The sequence below is a fragment of the Schistocerca gregaria genome, chromosome X, assembly GCF_023897955.1.
Source record: "Schistocerca gregaria isolate iqSchGreg1 chromosome X, iqSchGreg1.2, whole genome shotgun sequence".
Classification (NCBI taxonomy): Eukaryota; Metazoa; Arthropoda; class Insecta; order Orthoptera; family Acrididae; genus Schistocerca; species Schistocerca gregaria.
This window is the reverse complement of record NC_064931.1, coordinates 148,571,874-148,592,669: the sequence shown is the minus strand read 5'-3', so window position 1 is coordinate 148,592,669 and position 20,796 is coordinate 148,571,874. Positions and strand designations below refer to the sequence as shown.

The window sequence follows — 20,796 nt, the reverse complement described above, 5'->3', positions numbered from 1 at the left end:
GTATGATTGATTTTCCAGTTTTTAACTCAGAGCTCTTTATATTAAAAGAAAGCACAGGTCAGGGCAAATATACATAAAAGAGCCTGGGGGAGGGGGGGGGGGGGGGAAGAGGCATGATACACAAGCTTCCCCCACTAGTTGTAGAACTGGTGAACTAGATTGGTCAAGACTAATGAAAAATCAAAGAAAATTTATGTATGTCTGTCACAGATCATTCAGAGTAATAAGTAAGCCTTATGCAAGTGCATACCACTTAGAATACCCAAAGAGTAAAAAGGAACAAGGTCTATGAAATATTGTAGATCTGAAGAGATTTGAAAGAAACAGTAACTAGTTGCTGTGGGAGTCTGTCACTCCGTGGTGGATAAACGCTTTGGCGTACCATGCGGTCCCAGCTGGGTTTGTTGGTCAGATTGTTTGGCCACATTTGACATGAAAACAACTAAAAGCCAAGTTTATTGTGTGTGCGTAAGATCTGAGTTTTTATGTACTAGTTCCAAGATGTGGCACTATAATTTTGCTGCTGGGCTATGATGTCCATCACCAAAATAGATCAAGATCATCTTAACTTCGTACTGTATTGTCAGTTAGTGATAATTTCAAATATTATTAAAAATTCTGAAAAAATATTAGACATTTCTGTTTTTAGTCTTGAGTGTGATGGAGTATTTTCCAAAAGAAAATTCTTGCCAGTCATTACAAAAAAATCAGAAAAACTATAAATTTTCAAGAAAATATTTTTTACTGTAATGTGTGGGAAAAGACATAAGCACTAGCATATGCTCACACCTGCCGTACTGCACTGTAAATATGGAATACAGTCAATTTGGAAATACCTCAAGCTTTTGCGGGCAGTTATGAATTTGCACAAAATGTGCATTATTTCTGGCACCTTCACTGTTTGCCAGATCAGCAAAAATATTTCAGTATGTTTGGTATGACAATTTTAGTTTGTTTTCATCTGTCTTTTCCTCATTTACACACATTGACTGGTGTAGAGTCTTGCTCCTTCATTGAGCTCACTGCAAGACACAAGTCAATTACCTTTCTATGGAAGACTGAAACCATATGTGAACACAAGATGTCGCATTGGAACATTGAAGATAGACCTCACACTGATGTGTGTTGCTGCTGCAGTCTGTGTGTGGCAACAAAGCTGTGAAGCACACAAACAACGGCACTTCATGCCTGATGACATTTATGCTTCACCTTCCATAATGCTGTATGAGTGCTTCTGTGTTACACCATTTTATATTTCTTTATTTGTGTATTGAAACCAAGACATCTTATGTTGTATTTCCACAAAGATAATGTGCTGATGAGAACAAAGTTTTAAATAAACAGTTGTTTTTGCATGGAGAGAGTTGACACTTGCAGAACAAAAAAATGTTTTGTATTTGCAAGAATTACGTACTATTTACGTTAAACATCCAATAAACGAAAATAGACATCAAAGTTCTGCTCACATTTTGTGTGAAAAATATCAGTGACTATGAGCATAAAAATTCCTAAACATACAGTGGCTATGTTAATATACAAAAATACACACAGTAAGTATTAATAAATTCATAGATTATGAGACATATACGAGGTGCATTCAAGTTCTAAGGCCTGCGATTTTTTTTCTATGGACTGGAAAGAGATAGAAACATCCGCATTGTTTTAAAATGAGGCCGCGTTCATTGCCAATACGTCCCAGAGATTGCAGCACTGTACGGCAGATGGAATTTTACCGCCAGCGGCGAGAATGAGAACTGTTTTAAATACTTAAAATGGCAACGTTTTCCTTACTTGAACAGCGTGCAATCGTTCGTTTTCTGAATTTGCGCGGTGTGAAACCAATTGAAATTCATCGACAGTTGAAGGAGACATGTGGTGATGGAGTTATGGATGTGTCGAAAGTGCGTTCGTGGGTACAGGCAGAACATCATGTGACAACAAACCAAAACAACCTTGGGCTCGCTCAAGCTGGTCTGATGACATGATCGAGAAAGTGGAGAGAATTGTTTTGGGAGATTGCCGAATGACTGTTCAACAGATCACCTCCAGAGTTGGCATTTTTGTGGGTTTTGTGCACACAATCCTGCATGATGACCTGAAAATGCGAAAAGTGTCATCCAGGTGGGTGCCACAAATGCTGATGGATGACCACATGGCTGCTCGTGTGGCATGTTGATGAGCAACGACAGCATGGATGGGACTTTCTTTTCGTCGGTTGTGGCAATGGATGAGACGTGGATGCCATTTTTCAATCCAGAAGCAAAGCACCAGTCAGCTCAATGGAAGCACACAGATTCACCGCCACCAAAAAAATTTCGGGTAACCGCCAGTGCTGAAAAAATGATGGTGTCCATGTTCTGGGACAGCGAGAATGTAATCCTTACCCATTGTGTTCCAAAGGGCACTACGATGACAGGTGCACCCTACGAAAATGTTTTGAAGAACGAATTCCTTCCTGCACTGCAACAAAAACGTCCGGGAATGGCTGCGCATGTGCTGTTTCACCAAGACAATGCACCCGCACATCGAGCTAACGTTATGCAACAGTTTCTTCGTGATAACAACTTTAAAGTGATTCCTCATGCTCCCTACTCACCTTACCTGGCTCCTAGTGACTTTTGGCTTTTTCCAACAATGAAAGACACTCTCCATGGCCGCACATTCACCAGCCATGCTGCTATTGCCTCAGCGATTTTCCAGTGGTCAAAACAGACTCCTAAAGAAACCTTCGCCGCTGCCATGGAATCATGGCGTCAGCATTGTGAAAAATGTGTACGTCTGTAGGGCGATTACGTCGAGAAGTAACGCCAGTTTCATCGATTTCGGGTGAGTAGTTAATTAGAAAAAAAAAAATCGGAGGCCTTAGAACTTGAATGCACCTTGTAAATACATATACATATTATTTCTTTATTTGGTGTGCGCATCTTATAGTTCATTTCTTTATTGGCCCTTTTATCTATGATTGCATCATGTGCTGCAGATATTTCACATGGCATATGTATTGATTATGCGCAAATAGAGTAGTATGTATGGTAAACTGCAAAAATGAAAAATGTGATATTAGCTTAGCTAGTACCAAATAAAAGAGTGGCATTGTAATTTATATATACATGTATTCACTCACTGTAAATACAACTTGTTTCAGTTTTTCAAGCTTTAGGATCACGTCAGTAACATTTACATGATTGCTCACTTTCTGAATCTGTGGCTTTGCAAATATGCTCAGTGATACACATTGGATATTAAAACTGCAACTGCAATGACGGCATGCAACAAACTTCAAACTTGCGAAAAGTGTACTACAAACTTGGATGTGCAAATAGTTAGCATTTCAGCACAATCACACAAAGTTGGTAGGAGTAAAGCCATCTACAATCTTTATACATGGAAAGATTACATAGAAGATTTCTTGAAACTTTCTGGCAGATGAAAACTGTGTGGCAGACTGGAACTCGAACTCGGGACATTTGACTTTCAGGGGTAAATGCAGTTGTCTGTGAAAGGCAAAGGCCCTGAGTTCGAGTCTTGGTCTGGCACACAATTTTAATCTGCCAGGAAGTTTCATATCAGCGCACACTCAACTGCAGAGTGAAAATCTCATTCAAGAAGATTTCTTATTCAAAAATTCTGTGTGAATGTTGTTTGTGAGATGATTGTGTTATGCCTTGTGTGAGAAGGAGTAATGTCTACCGGCACTGTTGGGTTTTGACAGTGGCAGGTTCATGGCCTATTGAAACTGCAGTTCATTATTCTGAGGCACTACTGCTCTCGTTGGTTGGTATTCTATGATTGACATGCAAATATGGAATTTGTGGATTGAGGAGAGACTTACTCAGTGCCATACAGGATGTTAGTGGCCTCACACAACTAGCACCTGAGAGGAAAGATATATTCTCTACTGAGCCATGTAAGATTGTATCACTATGTCGTGTTCCATGAGTCCGTAAATGGGCTTGTTTGCAGCAAGATAAGTATCCACTTGGACAGCGTGATGTTGCCTGGAGCATCATGTGTCATCAGCATGGCGGCCATTGTTAATGCTTCCCTTGAAATGCCAATACAGATAAGCATGCTGGCAATGAAAAATAACAGCACTGGACACAGAAGTGGCACCACATCATCTTTGAAGATGAATCCTAGTTGTGCCTACAGCATCACAGTGGACGTATCTGTGTGTGGAAGGTTCACATTTGTCATTGTCATATGAGCCAGTTGCAAGCCACTGTGATTGATAAACTCAGTAATGTAGGTGGTGTGAAATGTGGAATAACATATCCCTCGTCATACAAGCTCAGTTCAACTCGATGAAAAGCCAGGTTAGAACTGTTGTTACTACCAGAGGTTGTATAGCTGTGTGCACTAAATTTTACAACTTCGAATGGCACTGGAGTTTCAGATCTTGTAGAAACTGTCATCTATCTAATTATCATCATCAACTATTTACATACACTGCTGAATCAATGCATCCGCTAAACTTCTCCATAACCGATGCGTCATGTAAACTTCAGCATGTGGATTTGTTGGTCAGTATCCATCTATCTGGTAGTTTTGTAACTTTATCTACCCATCTTTCCTTAGGCAACTGTCCCAACTTTCTTGGTCCATCTGCCACCTATTTACTTGACTAATTTTCCCAGGCACATCCATTCAGTTTCGTTAATTGTGATCACTGTCTTCCGCTCCATCTGCTCTGTTATCAGTTCTTAATTTTTCAGTCTCTCCAAGTAATTCCCAACAGATATGTCTCTGTTATGCAGTGGAAATGTAATTTTAAAAGTTCTGTTAGTTTATTAAAAGCACTCCATGCCATTTTGCACTTTCTTTTGCTGCTATAGATCTGAAAACTCATCAACTTACTCTAGGAATTCATTATTAATTTGTGCTTTCAAATTTTTCATGTATCTATGAAAAAGGTATGAATCCTTGGTATAGTGGTAATTTGTACACATTCCATAATTTTGTTAATTACTTGCAAGTGGGCCATTATGCTTTATTCATTCACAAAGCCATCATGTTCCTTTGTTTGATTAAAATCCAATGTTTTCTCTGTGCATTTGGTGATAATTTTAGGGAATATCTTGTACAGTACAGAATTTTAGGGAATATTTTGTACATTACAGAGATGAGGCTAATAGCTGTGTACAGCCTATGTTTTGTTTGTTTCCATTCCTGTGAAGCTTTTTTTTCAGTTCGAAGAACTGCCTTCCTATACATTCATTTGTAAATAATGTTGCTAGTTCCTTCTGTATGACATCTTCTTCAGATCTTTAATTGAAACATGGTGCCTTTTCTTTATTCAAAGTTTGAATGGATTTATTAATGCATTTTTGCCAAAAGTTTGATCTATTTCCAACAGATTTTTTACAGTACAGCACCTTGCTGTTGCCTCTCACCATATATTCCCCATGTAGCCTGAAAAAACTCAATTGCATGCAGCCATTTATAATGACCTCACCATCATTGGAACATTAAGCTGTTTCTTCCATCTTTCATCTGCATTCATATTACAATTATTACTGTGTCAATTACTATTGTGTCTGCCAAGGCAATGTTTAGGTATCATCCTTTTACAGAACATAGTTAGTCAATTATTCCTTAATGCAGTATCAAGGTGAGTTATTTCATTACCAGCAACTAGATTCCTGAGAGTTCTGTATTTCAAAAGAAATCAAATGAAAAGCATGATGTCATTTTTTAGTGTTCTAGCTATACACACTGGTATGATTCAGTTATTTTGTTGCATGTATATTAATCTTGTCCTGTTCTTATTTCACAGTTAAAGTCTTTTCTTCTTCTTGCATAAGAGCAATGATTGATTGCCCATAAATGATTGATTCAGAATTGTATTGACATTTCTTTTATATCTTACTGTGATGCATACTTCTATTTTATTTTCTGACTCACATTAGTTTGTGGTTTCTTTTCCATGCACACGGTACTGACTAGATGCGAGGATCATCAGATACCCTTGAAAGATTTCAGCAGTCTCTAGGTCGGAGGTATGTATGATCTCTAGTAAAAATTAAGATGTGTCATAAAGTTTGCAATTATATGTTGTGAAAGAGTGTAAATATCTCAGCATATTTACTAATATGGTTTAATGAAACTTTAGTTTTCATTGAACTTAAAAATGTTGTTGTTAACTATATTTAACTCTGTTTCTGGTTGTGCTTTTTTGTGGATGCTTGGTTGGAGTATGGTAATAGACATGTGAAAGGAGTTTTGTTGTTCATCTAGATTACATATATTACTAATTCTATGACCTGTTTAAGTTCTATCAAACCACCATCAGATCTTTAGGAAAAATAATTAACCTTATTATGTCAGATACAGAATGCTGCTATTACATCATATCTGAAACCTAATGTACCTGAGTAGACCAGCGGCAAGAGTAACCATTAATTTCCATAAGTACTACACATACTACATCTTAGAAGTATGCAGTACCATGGTGAAACTTGCATTGTTAATAGAAGCATGCTTGACACCTGCAAGTAGGTGGATTGAGTGCTGCAAACTTAATTTGTGTATTACATCTGCCACATCTGTCACACATAAAGTAGAAATACGTACAGATTTAATTAAGACAGCTGAGGCACACAGTCACATGGCCTCTTTCCTTTGCCTTCTGATTTGTTATTCAAATAATTCTGGTCTGTGCTGTGTCTTAGTACAGGCTCTGTACTGTTGTTGGACTTTAGTCCATCAGTTCAGCACACAGGTAGTAGCACATTTAGCTGGCTAGAAAAACTGCTTGCTGGATGTAAAATCTTAACAAGTTGAAAAGACTACAAAAATTATAATTTGTAGGGGCTCACATTGCCACTGACAACTGCGGTTTAATGATCCTTCCCTGTTTTGAAAAGAAGTCACCTTATTGGGGCCTATATGCAGTAGGTAACGAAGGTAACTGCAGATTTGAGTTTTCTTTGCATTAAAATATATAAAAAATTGTGCACATGAAATAATTATTTCACGGTCTTTACGAGAGATGGGTTAATTCGTGTGATGTCCCAAATCTGGTGATTACTGCTATGACAGGTCTGTAGATTGCATTTGTAAGGAGGGGCAATATCTAAAACACTTGCACAACTAATGGTAGAGGAGGCCTTGGGGAAAATAATAGAAATAAATGCAGCATTTCAAAACTGAGGACTAAATGTAACACACAACATTTTATTTTAATTTTGTTAAGTAGTGTCAGTCAAAATTTTAAATAATAAGGGCCAATCAAAACACAATCAAAATGTGAGTGTCAGTGCATCCAGCATGAACAAATAAAAAGTTATATTATTGTTATAAGTGGGATGAATTTTATTATTAGTTATCCAATATTAAACACACAATACTGTTGCATATAAATCAGCAAAAATGCTTGAAGATTGTAAATTAATTGTCTGTATCATGAAAAATCTTGAATCATAGCTCCTGTAGCATAAACATTCAATAAAAAACCCCATTAAAGTGTAAAAAATGAGGTTTAATCTATTTTCTCACAGCACTAGCAGAAAATGGAAAAGTAAAACCCATGTGGTCAGTGCTTAAAACCCATTATAATAAAGCTCAATACTCAAAATGAGATTAGCACAAGGTAGCACAACTATTATGTAAAAGACACCATTATAAGTTTAAACAAACAAACAAACAAACAAAAATGTAAACTAAATGTCCTCATACATATCTGTGAACATAATATCTTCCTTAATTACATTTGCATAAATACAAATGATCAGACCCAATAAATGTGTAAAGTGAGTAGCATGAAGTGCAGTGGTATTCACAGCAAAATTCATAAACATTTGTTTACCATTCATTAAACAAAAAAAATTCAACGGTCACTTTGTCCTGTTACAGAAAACTATCTTCAACATCAGCACAAAATCAAGTTAATCACTCTTAATTCACATGGTAGTCATTGCTACAGTTTCACAAATAGCACAGTTAGTGAACAGAATAAAAATCATTGGCTAAACACTGACAAGAAATTCAAGAAACTAAATTTTCATTCCCTTTCAAGTGAAAAGTCAAAATATAAGATTCTGAGATACACATAAAGCAAGAAAATGTAACAATACGTGCAATAAACTGAAATGCCAACTTAAACTCTTATTGTAAAATAAGCCATATAAAAATATTCATTACTTAAAATCTTGGGAGATATAACAAAATATTGAGAAATAACACTGCGAACATAGTCTCCCTCTCTCTCTCTCTCTCTCTCCCTCTCTCTCTCTCTGTGCCAAACAATGATACCTTCAGTGTGGATATGCACTATGTCCCATCAGAAACTCCAGGTTTAAATCCCAATTCAGCACAAATTTTCACTTGTCACTATTGGATTTATTTCAATGCCTGATTGTGACCTGATTCACGTTTACCGCCACAACGTAGTTTGTAATTTGCCGATAGTCAGTGATAGTCCCAAACATGGCAACTTCAGGTGTGGAGGGAGCTTTCTGTGTGTTGGAGTTTGACAAAACAAGTGTGTTGCAGCTGCTCAACATATGTTTAGAACCAAGTACGGTAAGAAGCTACCAACACTGGGGGATCATTTTGTTATGCTGAATGTTGGGTGGTAGCCCATACCGACGAATATGTGTCATCCTTGAGAGCTTATTGTCCACCCAAAGTCCCAGAAAGAGAACCATGTCTTGATGCAGTTAAGAATCAGACTATTATCTGCCTGAACCAGTAATAATTATGCTTGAGTCAGAAACACTCACTGTTATAAACCTCATTGAGATGCTAAATCACAGGATTGTATAACAAAGTTTTGCTTCCTATTCCTCATATGAGACTGAACTAACCAAATGCCTCATTCCTAAGTCCATAAAATTCAGATTTGTTGAGCAATGTACTGTGATTTAAACAATCAAAAGCCTTTGCTGCATTACAAAAAATATACAATGCCTACAGTTTTTTTATTTGTACTTCCCACTATATGGTGTAAAGTGGGTGAATTTCCTTGTTAGATGGAAAGTCATCCCTAAAACTAAGCTATGGCCCTTTCAATATGAAAGTATTTCGACATGAAATAATTTCAGTATGGCCTCAGAGCAATAGCCAACTGTTTTATTGTACAGGGTGATCCAAAAAAAATACCACAACTTTAGGAATTTAAAACTCTGCAACGACAAAAGGCAGAGCTAAGCACTATCTGTAGGCGAATTAAGGGAGCTATAAAGTTTCATTTAGTTGTACATTTGTTCGCTTGAGGCGCTGTTGACTAGGCATCAGCGTCAGTTGATGCTAAGACGGCGACCGCTCAACAGAAATCTTTTTGTGTTATTGAGTACGGCAGAAGTGAATCGACAACAGTTGTTCAGCGTGCATTTCGAACAAAGTATGGTGTTAAACCTCCTGATAGGTGGTGTATTAAACGTTGGTATAAACAGTTTACAGAGAATGGGTGTTTGTGCAAAGGGAAAAGTTCTGGACGGCCGAGAACGAGTGATGAAATGTAGCACGCATCCAGCAAGCATTTGATTTTTTCTTATGGGGGTATGTTAAGGATATGGTGTTTTGGCCACACCTCCCAGCCACCATTGATAATTTGAAACGAGAAATAACAGCAGCTATCCAAACTGTTACGCCTGATATGCTACAGAGAGTGTGGAACGAGTTGGAGTATCGGGTTGATATTGCTCGAGTGTCTGGAGGGGGGCATATTGAACATCTCTGAACTTGTTTTTGAGTGAAAAAAACATTTTTAAATACTCTTTGTAATGATGTATAACAGAAGGTTATATTATGTTTCTTTCATTAAATACACATTTTTAAAGTTGTGGTATTCTTTTTGAATCACCCTGTATATTGATGTAGGTGTATACTTGACAACATTTTCAGTTTATCCATTCCTATGTACAGATATCATTACTATGTCTATCTGGGAAATAGCTAGCTGAATAAATGTATTACTAAAGTAAATGAGTGTAGCTCTAATGTATGGTACACACACACACACACACACACACACACACACACACACACACACTCTATCATACTTGGAATGTGATTGTAACTGTATGAATCCTGCTTCGGGGATTAATTATTACCTCAGTTTCTTTTCTTTTAGTCTGCAGTAGCTAATCTTACATTCTTCCCTTTTCTGATAGGAATTCCAGTAACTATGTTTGTGTCAGCAATTTCAACTCAGTTTACTCACAATAGTCATGAAATGCTCCCTGAACATTTTGTACATCTCAGTAATCTTAGAACTACTTTCTTCTGAAGGATCAGTCAAATCAAAACTGAACCATTCTGTGACGTCCTTTGCTCTATCCTCACCATAGTCTTTGAGATGGGTTACTAGTACCGGCACTCTACATCACAAAGTGGTGATGTTGTTGAGTGTAGCATAATATGGCACTTCAAGAACTTTCACTTGTATATCCAAGTGCCAAAAAATAAAATATTATATGAAATGTGTATATAATCTACATGAGTAAATAAATTTACAGTTACTAATTCTGATAACTACACTAAAAACTGCAGAGAGCTACCCAGTATTTAGTATGTTGAAACATTTTAAATTCAAGCGTAATATTTAATAACGAAACTATAAACTGTTTTAGTAATACATAGAACAGTCATAGTTACAGTTTTCATTGTTTGCGATGTATGACATAGTTCTACCAAGAAGTGACAGAAAACTTCATCAGCAAATTAATAGTTGTAATGTCAGAAAAGAATTACAGTTTGTCTCTGTTTTTATAGCACACTCCTCTTTAAAATCATGAGTATATGACAGTTGCTGTAGTGTGTTGGGGGAGGTTGTGGGGTGCAGGCGGGTGGGGGCTGGGCGGTGGGGGACCCCCTCCACTAAGAGTGTCTAGTTCTGATTCACAGCCAATAACACTGTTTGAACTATCAGTTATGTGTCTGACATGTATGATTAATTTTTCCATAGTCTTATTTTTGGCTGCCTCCCTGATGACATCTGAAGTGCTATTCAATGTGTTCCAATATGTCTTGAGTTGACTTGTTATGCTACAGACCTTCAGTAGCATTTGTAATGACATAGATATAGAGGTAGCATAGTGATTTCATGCTCAGGTCTTTTCACAATTTTGTCAGTGTCATATTTTGCAATTTGTGGCTTCTTTTGTGCCACTCATCCTCCTTCACTTACTTTTCTGATGTCCAGTTCCCATCTTTTCAACCACTCAAGCAGTCTGGTTTTTCTTTGTTGCTCAAGGCGGTGTCTTGTGAACAGCATTGTCCTTAGTCTTTTGGCTGTTCTGGTGTATTCAGAAAGACTTGACCATTTTCTAGGCATTTTTATTTGTAAACAAAATCAAAATGTGAGTAGGCACCCAAACACAAGGCAAACATTATATATTCATTTTTCCTAGCAAAGGCAAAAGCAGTTTTGTTAATTTTTAATACACAAACTGAGATCAGTAAATCCATATATACTAGCCAAATAAATTCAGTGTTAGTTTGGATTTACAGAGATGATATTGCACCACTTAATACAGTCACTGACATAAACTTCTGAAAATACATCCATCATTGATGAGGGGAGGGAATATTTAGGTAGGAAACAGGTGAACAATACACTACAACAGGGACCAACCAAGTGGGGCAATGCAGTTGCTAAGACACTGATCTCATATTCTCTAGGATGCATTTGCTCTGTCTGGCCATTCTTATATACAATAGAACCTATCGAAAGAAGAGAAAAATTGTCGTTAAGTTTTTAATGTAGAAAGCTAAATCAGTACATCTGTATATCCTAACCATGTAAATTCATTGCTAGTTTGTGTTCATAAAGATAAGATTGTGGCACTTAATTCTGTCACTGACATAAACTTCCAAAATTACATCTGTCACTGAGTTAGAGTCCGCCCCCGGTAGCTGAGTGGTCAGCGCGACAGAATGTCAATCCGCAGGGCCCGGGTTCGATTCCCAGCTGGGTGGGAGATTTTCCCCGCTCAGGATATGGGTGTTGTGTTGTCCTAATCGTCATCATTTCATCCCCAACGACGCGCAAGTTGCCGAAGTGGCGTCAAATCGAAAGACTTGCACCTGGCGAACGGTCTACCCGACGGGAGGCCCTAGTCACACGAAATTTATTTACTGAGTTAGAAAAACTAACAGTGTCATCTATTGGTTCTTTGGTGTATTATGGAACTAACAGCACCATCTATTGGTACTTGGTGTACCACATTGTGACGATGAAACATCCAAAGTATTAACTGGAGCAGACAATTTTAGATAAAACTTTAAATGAGGATGTTTTTCATGTTCTGATTTTGATTAAATAAAGCCTGTGTGTTGCCCCATCTTGTGCACAAGACACCTGTGAAAATCCCATGAAAATTGATCTAGTAGTTTTGCAGATTAGCATCTTCAAACAGACAAACAGACATCATGATTTCAGATAAAACTTTAAACCACGATATCTTTTTTTTGTTATACGATTTTGATTAAATAAAGACTAAGATGCCACAAGCGATGCTCAGGTTACATGTGAAAATCCCATTAAAATTTGTTTAGTAGTTCTTGAGACTAGCATGTTCAGTCAGATGAACAGACAGACATGAGAGCTTTAAATAGAATTTGAAATCATGGTATCTTTTTTTCCAATTTTGATGGAGTATATTGCCCCAAGCTATGTTCAAGTTATCTGAGGAAATCCCTTGGAGATAGCATGTTAAAATGGATAGACACAACTGTTTTACAGTTTCATTATTTGCATAGATTATTATCTTCTTTATTCATCCAGGATCATCTCTCAATGATATCGCAATTGTCAAGGTAATAAAATACAAATAAATAGCTCAAAATACACAAAACACAGAATACATGACATACAGTGTGAGGGTGGGAAAAGTGGTCTATGAGAATAGGACAGGTGGTCAGCCGTGGCCTTGATTAAAGAACCAGAATACCATGGAAAACCAAAATAAGAATGGCCAGACCGAGCAAATGCATCCTTGTGAATATGAGGTCAATGTCTTAACAGCTGCTTTGCCCCACTTGGTTGTCCCCTGTTGTACAATGTTCCTTGATATACTCAAAATTTGCTTCAGGTATCTTCTGATATAAAGAACAGTTCCGTGTTTCACTGCCGAACACACTAAAGACATCAGCTGGAGACTACTGGAGTGGGAAGATCCTGCTGTGTCCTTTGCACCCATTCAGTCTGTTCAGAAAGCAAATTCTTTGCCTGCACACATTCAACTATCCCCCTCAGTCCACCTGGAAAACTGAGTCAGCATCCCCCTTTGATGAGAGGGATGTTGATGTCAGGTGAATGACAAGACATTACTGTCATACATTTTACATCTTGACACATGATTTCATTGTGAAAGCAGTAAACAATGGTCACATATTGAAATGTGACATGGCGTTGTAGTTATTCCTTTTCATTACTACTGACTACTATGTGATATGCGTTACTTTTGAAGACTGTTTTAATTGCCCTTTCAAACAGATATACCTTGGTAATCTTTTTCATTTCCTTTGGCTGTTAATTATACTGTTTTATTCCCTAATAGAAAACGCTGTTTTGAGTTTTTTGTTTCTCCTTGGCAAATGTGTGTCGAAACTGGCTTTTCTTCCATGATTATTTATAGTACTATTAGTGAAATACTTGACAGTATTCTGCCTGATATCACTATTTTTGCACATCTTACAGTCTGATATCTTTACTCATTAAAGTATTGATTTTAATTTTATTATTCATCATAGTTGCTGTGCTGCATCAAATTAAGTATAGCATTGCATGAAATTTTAAAAGAGATTGCAGAGATAAAAACATGTAGCATAAATTTTACGTATGGTTGATTTTAGCTCATGCATTGCAGTGTCTGAAATGTAGATAAGATATCAATATTTTATTCATATTTGAGAGCATAAAGATATATAATTTCATTCTCAAGTTACTGGTTTTTATATCCAGTGGATGGTTGCGTGCGACACACACATGTCTGTTCCTGCGATCGGGAATTACGTTTTCATAATAATCATCATACTTCATAAACAGTTCAAGATATTGAAATGAGGTCTTTTGCAAATGATAGCACACAAAGAGGCTTGTATGTTGTATGATAGATACTTGAAATGTTTGAACTCTCCGAGACATGGAAGTAACTCGTCCGTAGCAATGAGAGGGTCAGCAGAATGGGACACGTAAACATCTCAATAACATGTAAGGAAGACCCAGGGGCCACGTTTATACATGTTCTCAGCACCTGGGGAGCTGCGGAGCATGACGAGTCAACTCGTTCACAGCAATCAAAGAATTAAGAACAGTATTGGACCCAATACAATACCCTGAGGAACTCCTATGTTAATATTTTGTCTTGTCTGACACTTGTTTTACTAAAAATGTATCTTCAGCAGATGTGTGAACTATCTCTACCTTTGCACCTTGATTGACAGGACAGACCTCAACTTCTCGTTCACTGTTCCTCTTATGCCTAGTGCTTCTACATTGCTAAATAGTATTTTGTGATCAGCAGTATCGAAGGTCTTGTACAAGTATAAGAATATGCATGTAATGCAGTCATCCTTGTGAAGAACTTAAAGTACCATTTTTTTCAACTCTGTAATGGCCGGTATTGTATTTCTCCCACTTTGGAAACCTAACTGCGCTTTGTTAAAGAGGTTGCATTTATTCATGTAGCTCATTAGTCTCTCATGATTGATTCATTTATTTTTGGGGGATGAAGACAGTAGTGAAATTGGCCTGTAGTTTTCAATGCTTTCTGCATTATCATTCTGTAGTAAGGGCACAACTCGTGCATGTTTTTGGGACTCTAGAAAAATGCCTGAAATGAAGGACTTACTTATGTCTGTTAATCAGGCTTGTATGCTATTTATGCATCCCTCAGAATGCAGACAGGAACCTCATATATGTTTACTGACTTCTTATTTTTAAATTATTGCATTGTCTTTCTGACTTCAAGATGTGTTGTGAGAGAGAATATCATTGTCTTTGCTGTGTAAGTCATTGTGAGTGCTACATATATGCTGACAATTGTCACATTTCTGTATATCATCCAGAGTTGTCTCTTATTTCTTTCTCTACTGTTATTTTTCTTGTGCCTTCAGCTATGTTATTACAGTTTTGCTCCTTTGTCTTCAAGTGTCTATAGGTGCCTGATGATGTGCTTGATTGTGAATACTCTGTGCATATTATCTGATGTGTATCATGTGACATGATGTCAGTCATTGTATGTAACAACGCCACACACAGTGTGAGAAGTTGTTTGTGATGTATGTAGCAAAGTGTTGATTTCTTTGACAGCATAATAAAACTTGTGCCACACACTTTGCAGTTGCCGAAATGTTTGTTGACAGTGCACTATATATTATATTTAAATTATATGTTTAACTGATTGCATGGCACACACCTATTCTTGGTTAACATTTTCTCATATTTATTTTTATGTGGGACAGGATACAGTAACATGGAGAGCTGCATCAAAACAGTCTTAGGACTGAAGACCACAACAACAACAACATTTTTATGTGCCGAAGGATTTGGAAGCACACATTTTTAGTTTATAGTTTTCCATGTTTATTTCAACTTATGTGTGTCATGTTAACTGGTTCTTCTGCTGCTTCTTGATGGAAAAACTTCATAGTTATAAATGAAAAGTACAGTATTGTGTACAAGCTGTTACCCGTAGCTGCACTTGCGTAGCAGTAGTTTTATTATGATGAGTGATGGTGTATAAGTTATTTGGTAATGTATAAAGATCTGGGTGTATGGTTGTTTAGATATGTACTGTGTATGTTTAAATGTATGTTATGCCAGTATATAGGTATGATGAATGTGTTTGTGTTATTTTGCCACATGTTGAATCTTAGTTAAAAATGTTAAAAGGTACAAAAATGTTTTTTTTCTTATCAATTAGTTATTTTACAATCTGAACACAGTTCCATAAACAAGTTTTTGATTTTGCTTCCTTGTGCAAGAACATAAAGATTTTGTGGTTTTGGCTTCGAGTGAGACTTATCCAAAAATGAAATGCTAAACGCATCCCACATTCTACATTTAAAGGCCTAATGTCTCTCTGTTTGTTGTACAGCATCTAAATGAAGCCATTGCTGTGAGGCTTCAAGTATCTCAGAAGCTATAAGAGATGCATGACACTCAATGTTTAAAATACGATGGGCAAGTGACTGTTCTAATGTGTCTATAGCTCTTTAGGTCACATTTCATTCTGCATCTAAGTTCCAGTTGTACTGAGATTTCTCTGAATGTTGCTGGATTCGAATAACTTCCACAGCTCAAAATCTCTTAGAACTATGCTCTAAATCAGACTTAGTTTGCAAAGAATAATGTAAAATACATAATATTAGTAATACGTTTCTTAAGACTTTCCCAATGTAATAGTTTTAAACGTAGTTCTCAGACTTATCGTCAGATTTTATTATTGTATTTCCACACTATTTGTTGCACAAGCTGTCCAGCTTTGCCAGATGGTGTAACAATTGTTTTTAAAATTTCAGAAACCACACATGAGTAAGCATTGGATTCACACTTTCAGAGCATAATCTATAAACAATCCGCCTCCGCCTTGCTGCCCTCCATGCAAGTGTTATGTGCCAAAATTGGTTCAGTGTTTTAGTCATGAGAACATAGCTACTTTTCCATTTATAACATTAGTATGTATGTTCTACACTACTAGTGTAGAACATACACAATACTGTGTTTTCATTTGTAATTAATGTGTGTCCTTACATTTGGTGGTTTTGTGTTTTAATTTGATAATTTTGGTATTTGGTTTAATGTTTTTCATGTGTAATCATGTGTATTTACAGCTGATTTTGATTTTATTACAGATCTTTGGAAGAAACATCTAGAACAAAGATGAGTGGAGAAGGTAATATTTAATCTAGGTTGTTCTAACTCAAATTACATTGAATATGTATTGTGATACTATGTCCCATAATTTAAGCAAAAAAATGATTGCTCACATATACTGGTTTGTTTATATGATCTTCAGATGTAGAACAGCCTTTTATGACTGATAATACAAAGAAAACTTTAGTTAGTTTAAATTTGGTACAGTACGTTGTCAGTTCGTGTAATGTATAAAATACTCTTTAAATGGTTGCTGATGCATTCTGCTGTTTTACATTGTGATAAAAATGTGATGTGACTTGCGAATGCAATGGCTGACACAAGACCGAGCTTGCAAGTTGACAGTGTGTAACAGGACATTAACACACTTATTCACCTACGTGAACAGTTATCAAGCATTTCGGACCAATGACTCCTATATTAGTGATTAGAGCAAAGAGTAAAACGAGTGTAGAGCATACAGGAGCTATTAAAAGGGTTGACAGCATCTCACCTAGGACAACAGTGAAAAAGAGATGTGGCAGTAGATTAGATTTGACCTACCCTCTGCTTTTGTTCAGAAAATGAGGAATCTGACGTTAGCAGTCTTCAGCGATGTTTGTGCTAGGTTGTTTTCAGCTATGTTTGTGCTCAGTCTAGCTGTTATAATCACACCTGTTTGGCCACTATACCTGTAACAAATTGTATATTGGTCAGATGGGTAGGGCTATAGCAGCCACACTCACTGGGAATGAAAGTAGCTGGAAATATTCAGACCCCCGTACTTGCTGAATGTACCAATGGAAGGTCACAAACAGAAAGTAAACTTAGAAGAATTCATTCATGTTGTCAGCAGAGGGGAAAATGGCTTGTTGGAAGCATTTGAGGTCAGTAAATATTTGACAAAAATAACCTGATGTGGTTCTAAATGATCACTGAGCGCATCCCCACTCTCTTTAGCTTCACATCATCAATCAGTAACCACTATTTTTACTTCAGTTACAATGATCACATTCATCTCCACATCTCTCACACTTTTTCTGTAATGTAAGTGGCATTTATACCTTATTTGTTTCCTTCTTAGTCTTATGCTTTTGTGTGTGTTCTACTGCTTCTCCTATTGGAATCCCCAGGCTTAGTTTCCTTGAACTTCCCCCCCCCCCCCCTTTTTTTTCTCCCAATTCTGTGTAGGACAATTGGAACGTGTCATACTAAGTCTATGTATTGAGTTTCAGTTATTCATACTAACATAATCTAAGCCTATTGCTCTCTTTACTCCGTTACTACACACATCAAAACAAGTTTTGCATCATCCAGGTTCCCAGAATGTCTGAAGATAGACATTGACTGTGGATATTGTATCACAGACATAGTCGCTTTGACTGTTCAGAGATGTCACTAAACCCACCCGAAGATGTAAACAGCCATGCATGAACAGCACCTATTAGACTGAGGGGGTCCGACAGCCGATCAGTTGCAGTCATTCCACCAGGAAGGAGGTACATGGCTCGTGTTGTCCATAGTTCAACCATGCCTATACAGTCAATACCATGGTTTGATTGTGTCCACATTGTTACTTTGTGCCAGGAAAGGCTCTCAACAAGGGAAGTATCCAGGCGTCTCGGAATGAACCAAAGCGGTTTTGTTTGGACAATGAGGAGATACAAAGAGACAAGAACTGTTGATGCCATGCCTCACTCAGGCCGCCCAAGGGCTACTACTGCAATAGGTGACCACTATCTATGGATTATGGCTTGGAGGAACCCTGACAGCAACGCCACCATGTTGAATAATGCTTTTCATGCAGCCACAGGACACTGTGTTATCACTCAAACTGTGCACAATAGGCTGCATGATGCGCAAATTCACTCCCGACATCCATGGGGAGGTCCATCTTTGTAAACACGACACCATGCAGTGCGGTGCAGATGGGCCCAACAACATGCCGAATTTACCGCTCAGGATTGGCATCACGTTCTCGTCACTGATGAGTGTCGCATATGCCTTCAACCAGACAATCGTCAGAGACATGGTTGGAGGCAACCTGGTCAGGGCAAATGCCTTAGGCACACTGTCCAGTGAGTACAGCAAGGTAGAGGTTCCCTGCTGTTTTGGGGTGACATTATGTGGGGACAATGTATGCCGCTGGTGGTCATGGAAGGTGCCGTAATGGCAGTACAATACATGAATGTCATACTCCGACTGATAGTGCAACCATATCGTCAGTGCACTGGCGAGGCATTTGTCTTCATTGATGACAATTCGTGCCCCCATCATGCACATCTTGTGAATGACTTCCTTCAGGATAACAACATTGCTCGACTAGAATGGCCAGCATGTTCTCCAGACATGAACCCTATCGAACATGCCTGGGATAGATTGGAAAGGGCTTATTTATAGACGATGTGACCCACCAACCACTCTGAGGGATCTATGCTGAATTGCTGTTGAGGAATGGGACGATCTGGACCAACAGTGCTTTGATGAATTTGTGGATAGTATGCCATGACGAATACAGGCATGCATCAATGCAGGAAAACATGCTACTGTGTATTAAAGGTACTGGTGCGTACAGCAGTCTCAACCACCACCTTTGAAGGTCTCGTTGTATGGTGGTGTAATGTGCAATGTTTCCATGAGCAATAACAGGGGTGGCTGTGATGTTTATGTTGATCTCTATTCCAATTTTCTGTACAGGTTCCCGAACTCTCGGAACCAAGATGATGCAAAACTTTTTTTGATATGTGTATATCTACACTTGCCTTATTTCCATCCATACAAATTATGTGCTTTAATGCCATGTCTGTTCATTCTATATTATTTTGGTGATATTTATTCTGTAAACTGCAATTTAACCTTCTTGTATACTTACAGTATCATTAAGTCACCATCATCCTACATATTATATAATAACCTGTGCCTTTATACTGTAAAAACAATGATAATAATTCTATGTCAGTGTCTATTTAATACTGTCAATGGCCATTTAATATTTGTACTGAAATCCTCATGATGGGGCAGCTATTTATGTTGAAGTTTTATCTACTCTCAACCTCTATTCCACTGCATCAGATGAAGTCACTAGCTATTATAGCATACTAATACATAACAGGAGTAATGAATACTTGATTTCACATTTCCTAACAGTGTCATGACCAAACATTCTATATGTTGGGTAATATTTTTAATTAAGATCTGGTTCCTTGCACACTAATGTCTCTTCTGAAAACTAGTCAGTTGACACCTGATGATGGCCCAACAATCTCAAAGCAGAATGAGATTTTCACTCTGCAGCAGAGTGTGCGCTGATATGAAACTTCCTGTCAGATTAAAACTGTGTGCCGGACCGAGACTCGAACTTGGGACCTTTGCCTTTCGCGGGTAAGTGCTCTATCATATGAGCTACCCAAGCACGACTCCCACCCCGTCATCACAGCTTTACTTCTGCCTGTATATCGTCTCCTACCTTCCATACTTCACAGAAGCTCTCCTGCGAACCTTGCAGAACTAGCACTCCTGGAAGAAAGGATATTGCGGAGACATGGCTAGGTAAGAGACGAGATACTGGTAGAAGTAAAGCTGGGAGGACAGGGCGCGAGTCGTGCTTGGGTAGGTCAGATGGTACAGCACTTGCCCGCGAAAGGCAAAGGTCCCGAGTTCGAGTCTCGGTCCGGCACACAGTTTTAATTTGCCAGGAAGTTTCTTAATCTCAAAGCAGTTTGTAACTTTTGCAAAAGGTGAGTTAAGAGCTAGCGGAGATTTGCCCAAATTTATTTACAACAAGAGATATAAAGCAGAATGCTCCTCAAAGCTACCTTAGGTCCTTATGCCAAAACAAAATCCAGTCAACACCATATCCACAATAGTAGCACCAGAGCTGAACTGGTAGTGGCACAAGAACTAGACGAGTTGCACACTCACCACGCACTACATAGATCACATCACAACTAACACAGACTGACCTTGGGCCGACTTACATGGCAGATTTTGGT

The 20,796-nt window shown here is 37.8% G+C and overlaps 1 protein-coding gene across 2 annotated transcripts in view; it reads left to right on the top strand.

The window, feature by feature from the left end:
• LOC126298637 (uncharacterized) overlaps nucleotides 1-20,796 on the top strand; it is a 247,974-nt gene that overhangs the window by 151,487 nt on the left and 75,691 nt on the right. For both annotated transcript variants that reach the window (XM_049990048.1, XM_049990047.1), the window contains exons 12-13: nucleotides 5,947-5,999; nucleotides 16,804-16,844. In XM_049990048.1, coding sequence (XP_049846005.1) covers nucleotides 5,947-5,999; nucleotides 16,804-16,844 — 94 coding nt within the window. The remainder of the gene's footprint in view (nucleotides 1-5,946; nucleotides 6,000-16,803; nucleotides 16,845-20,796) is intronic.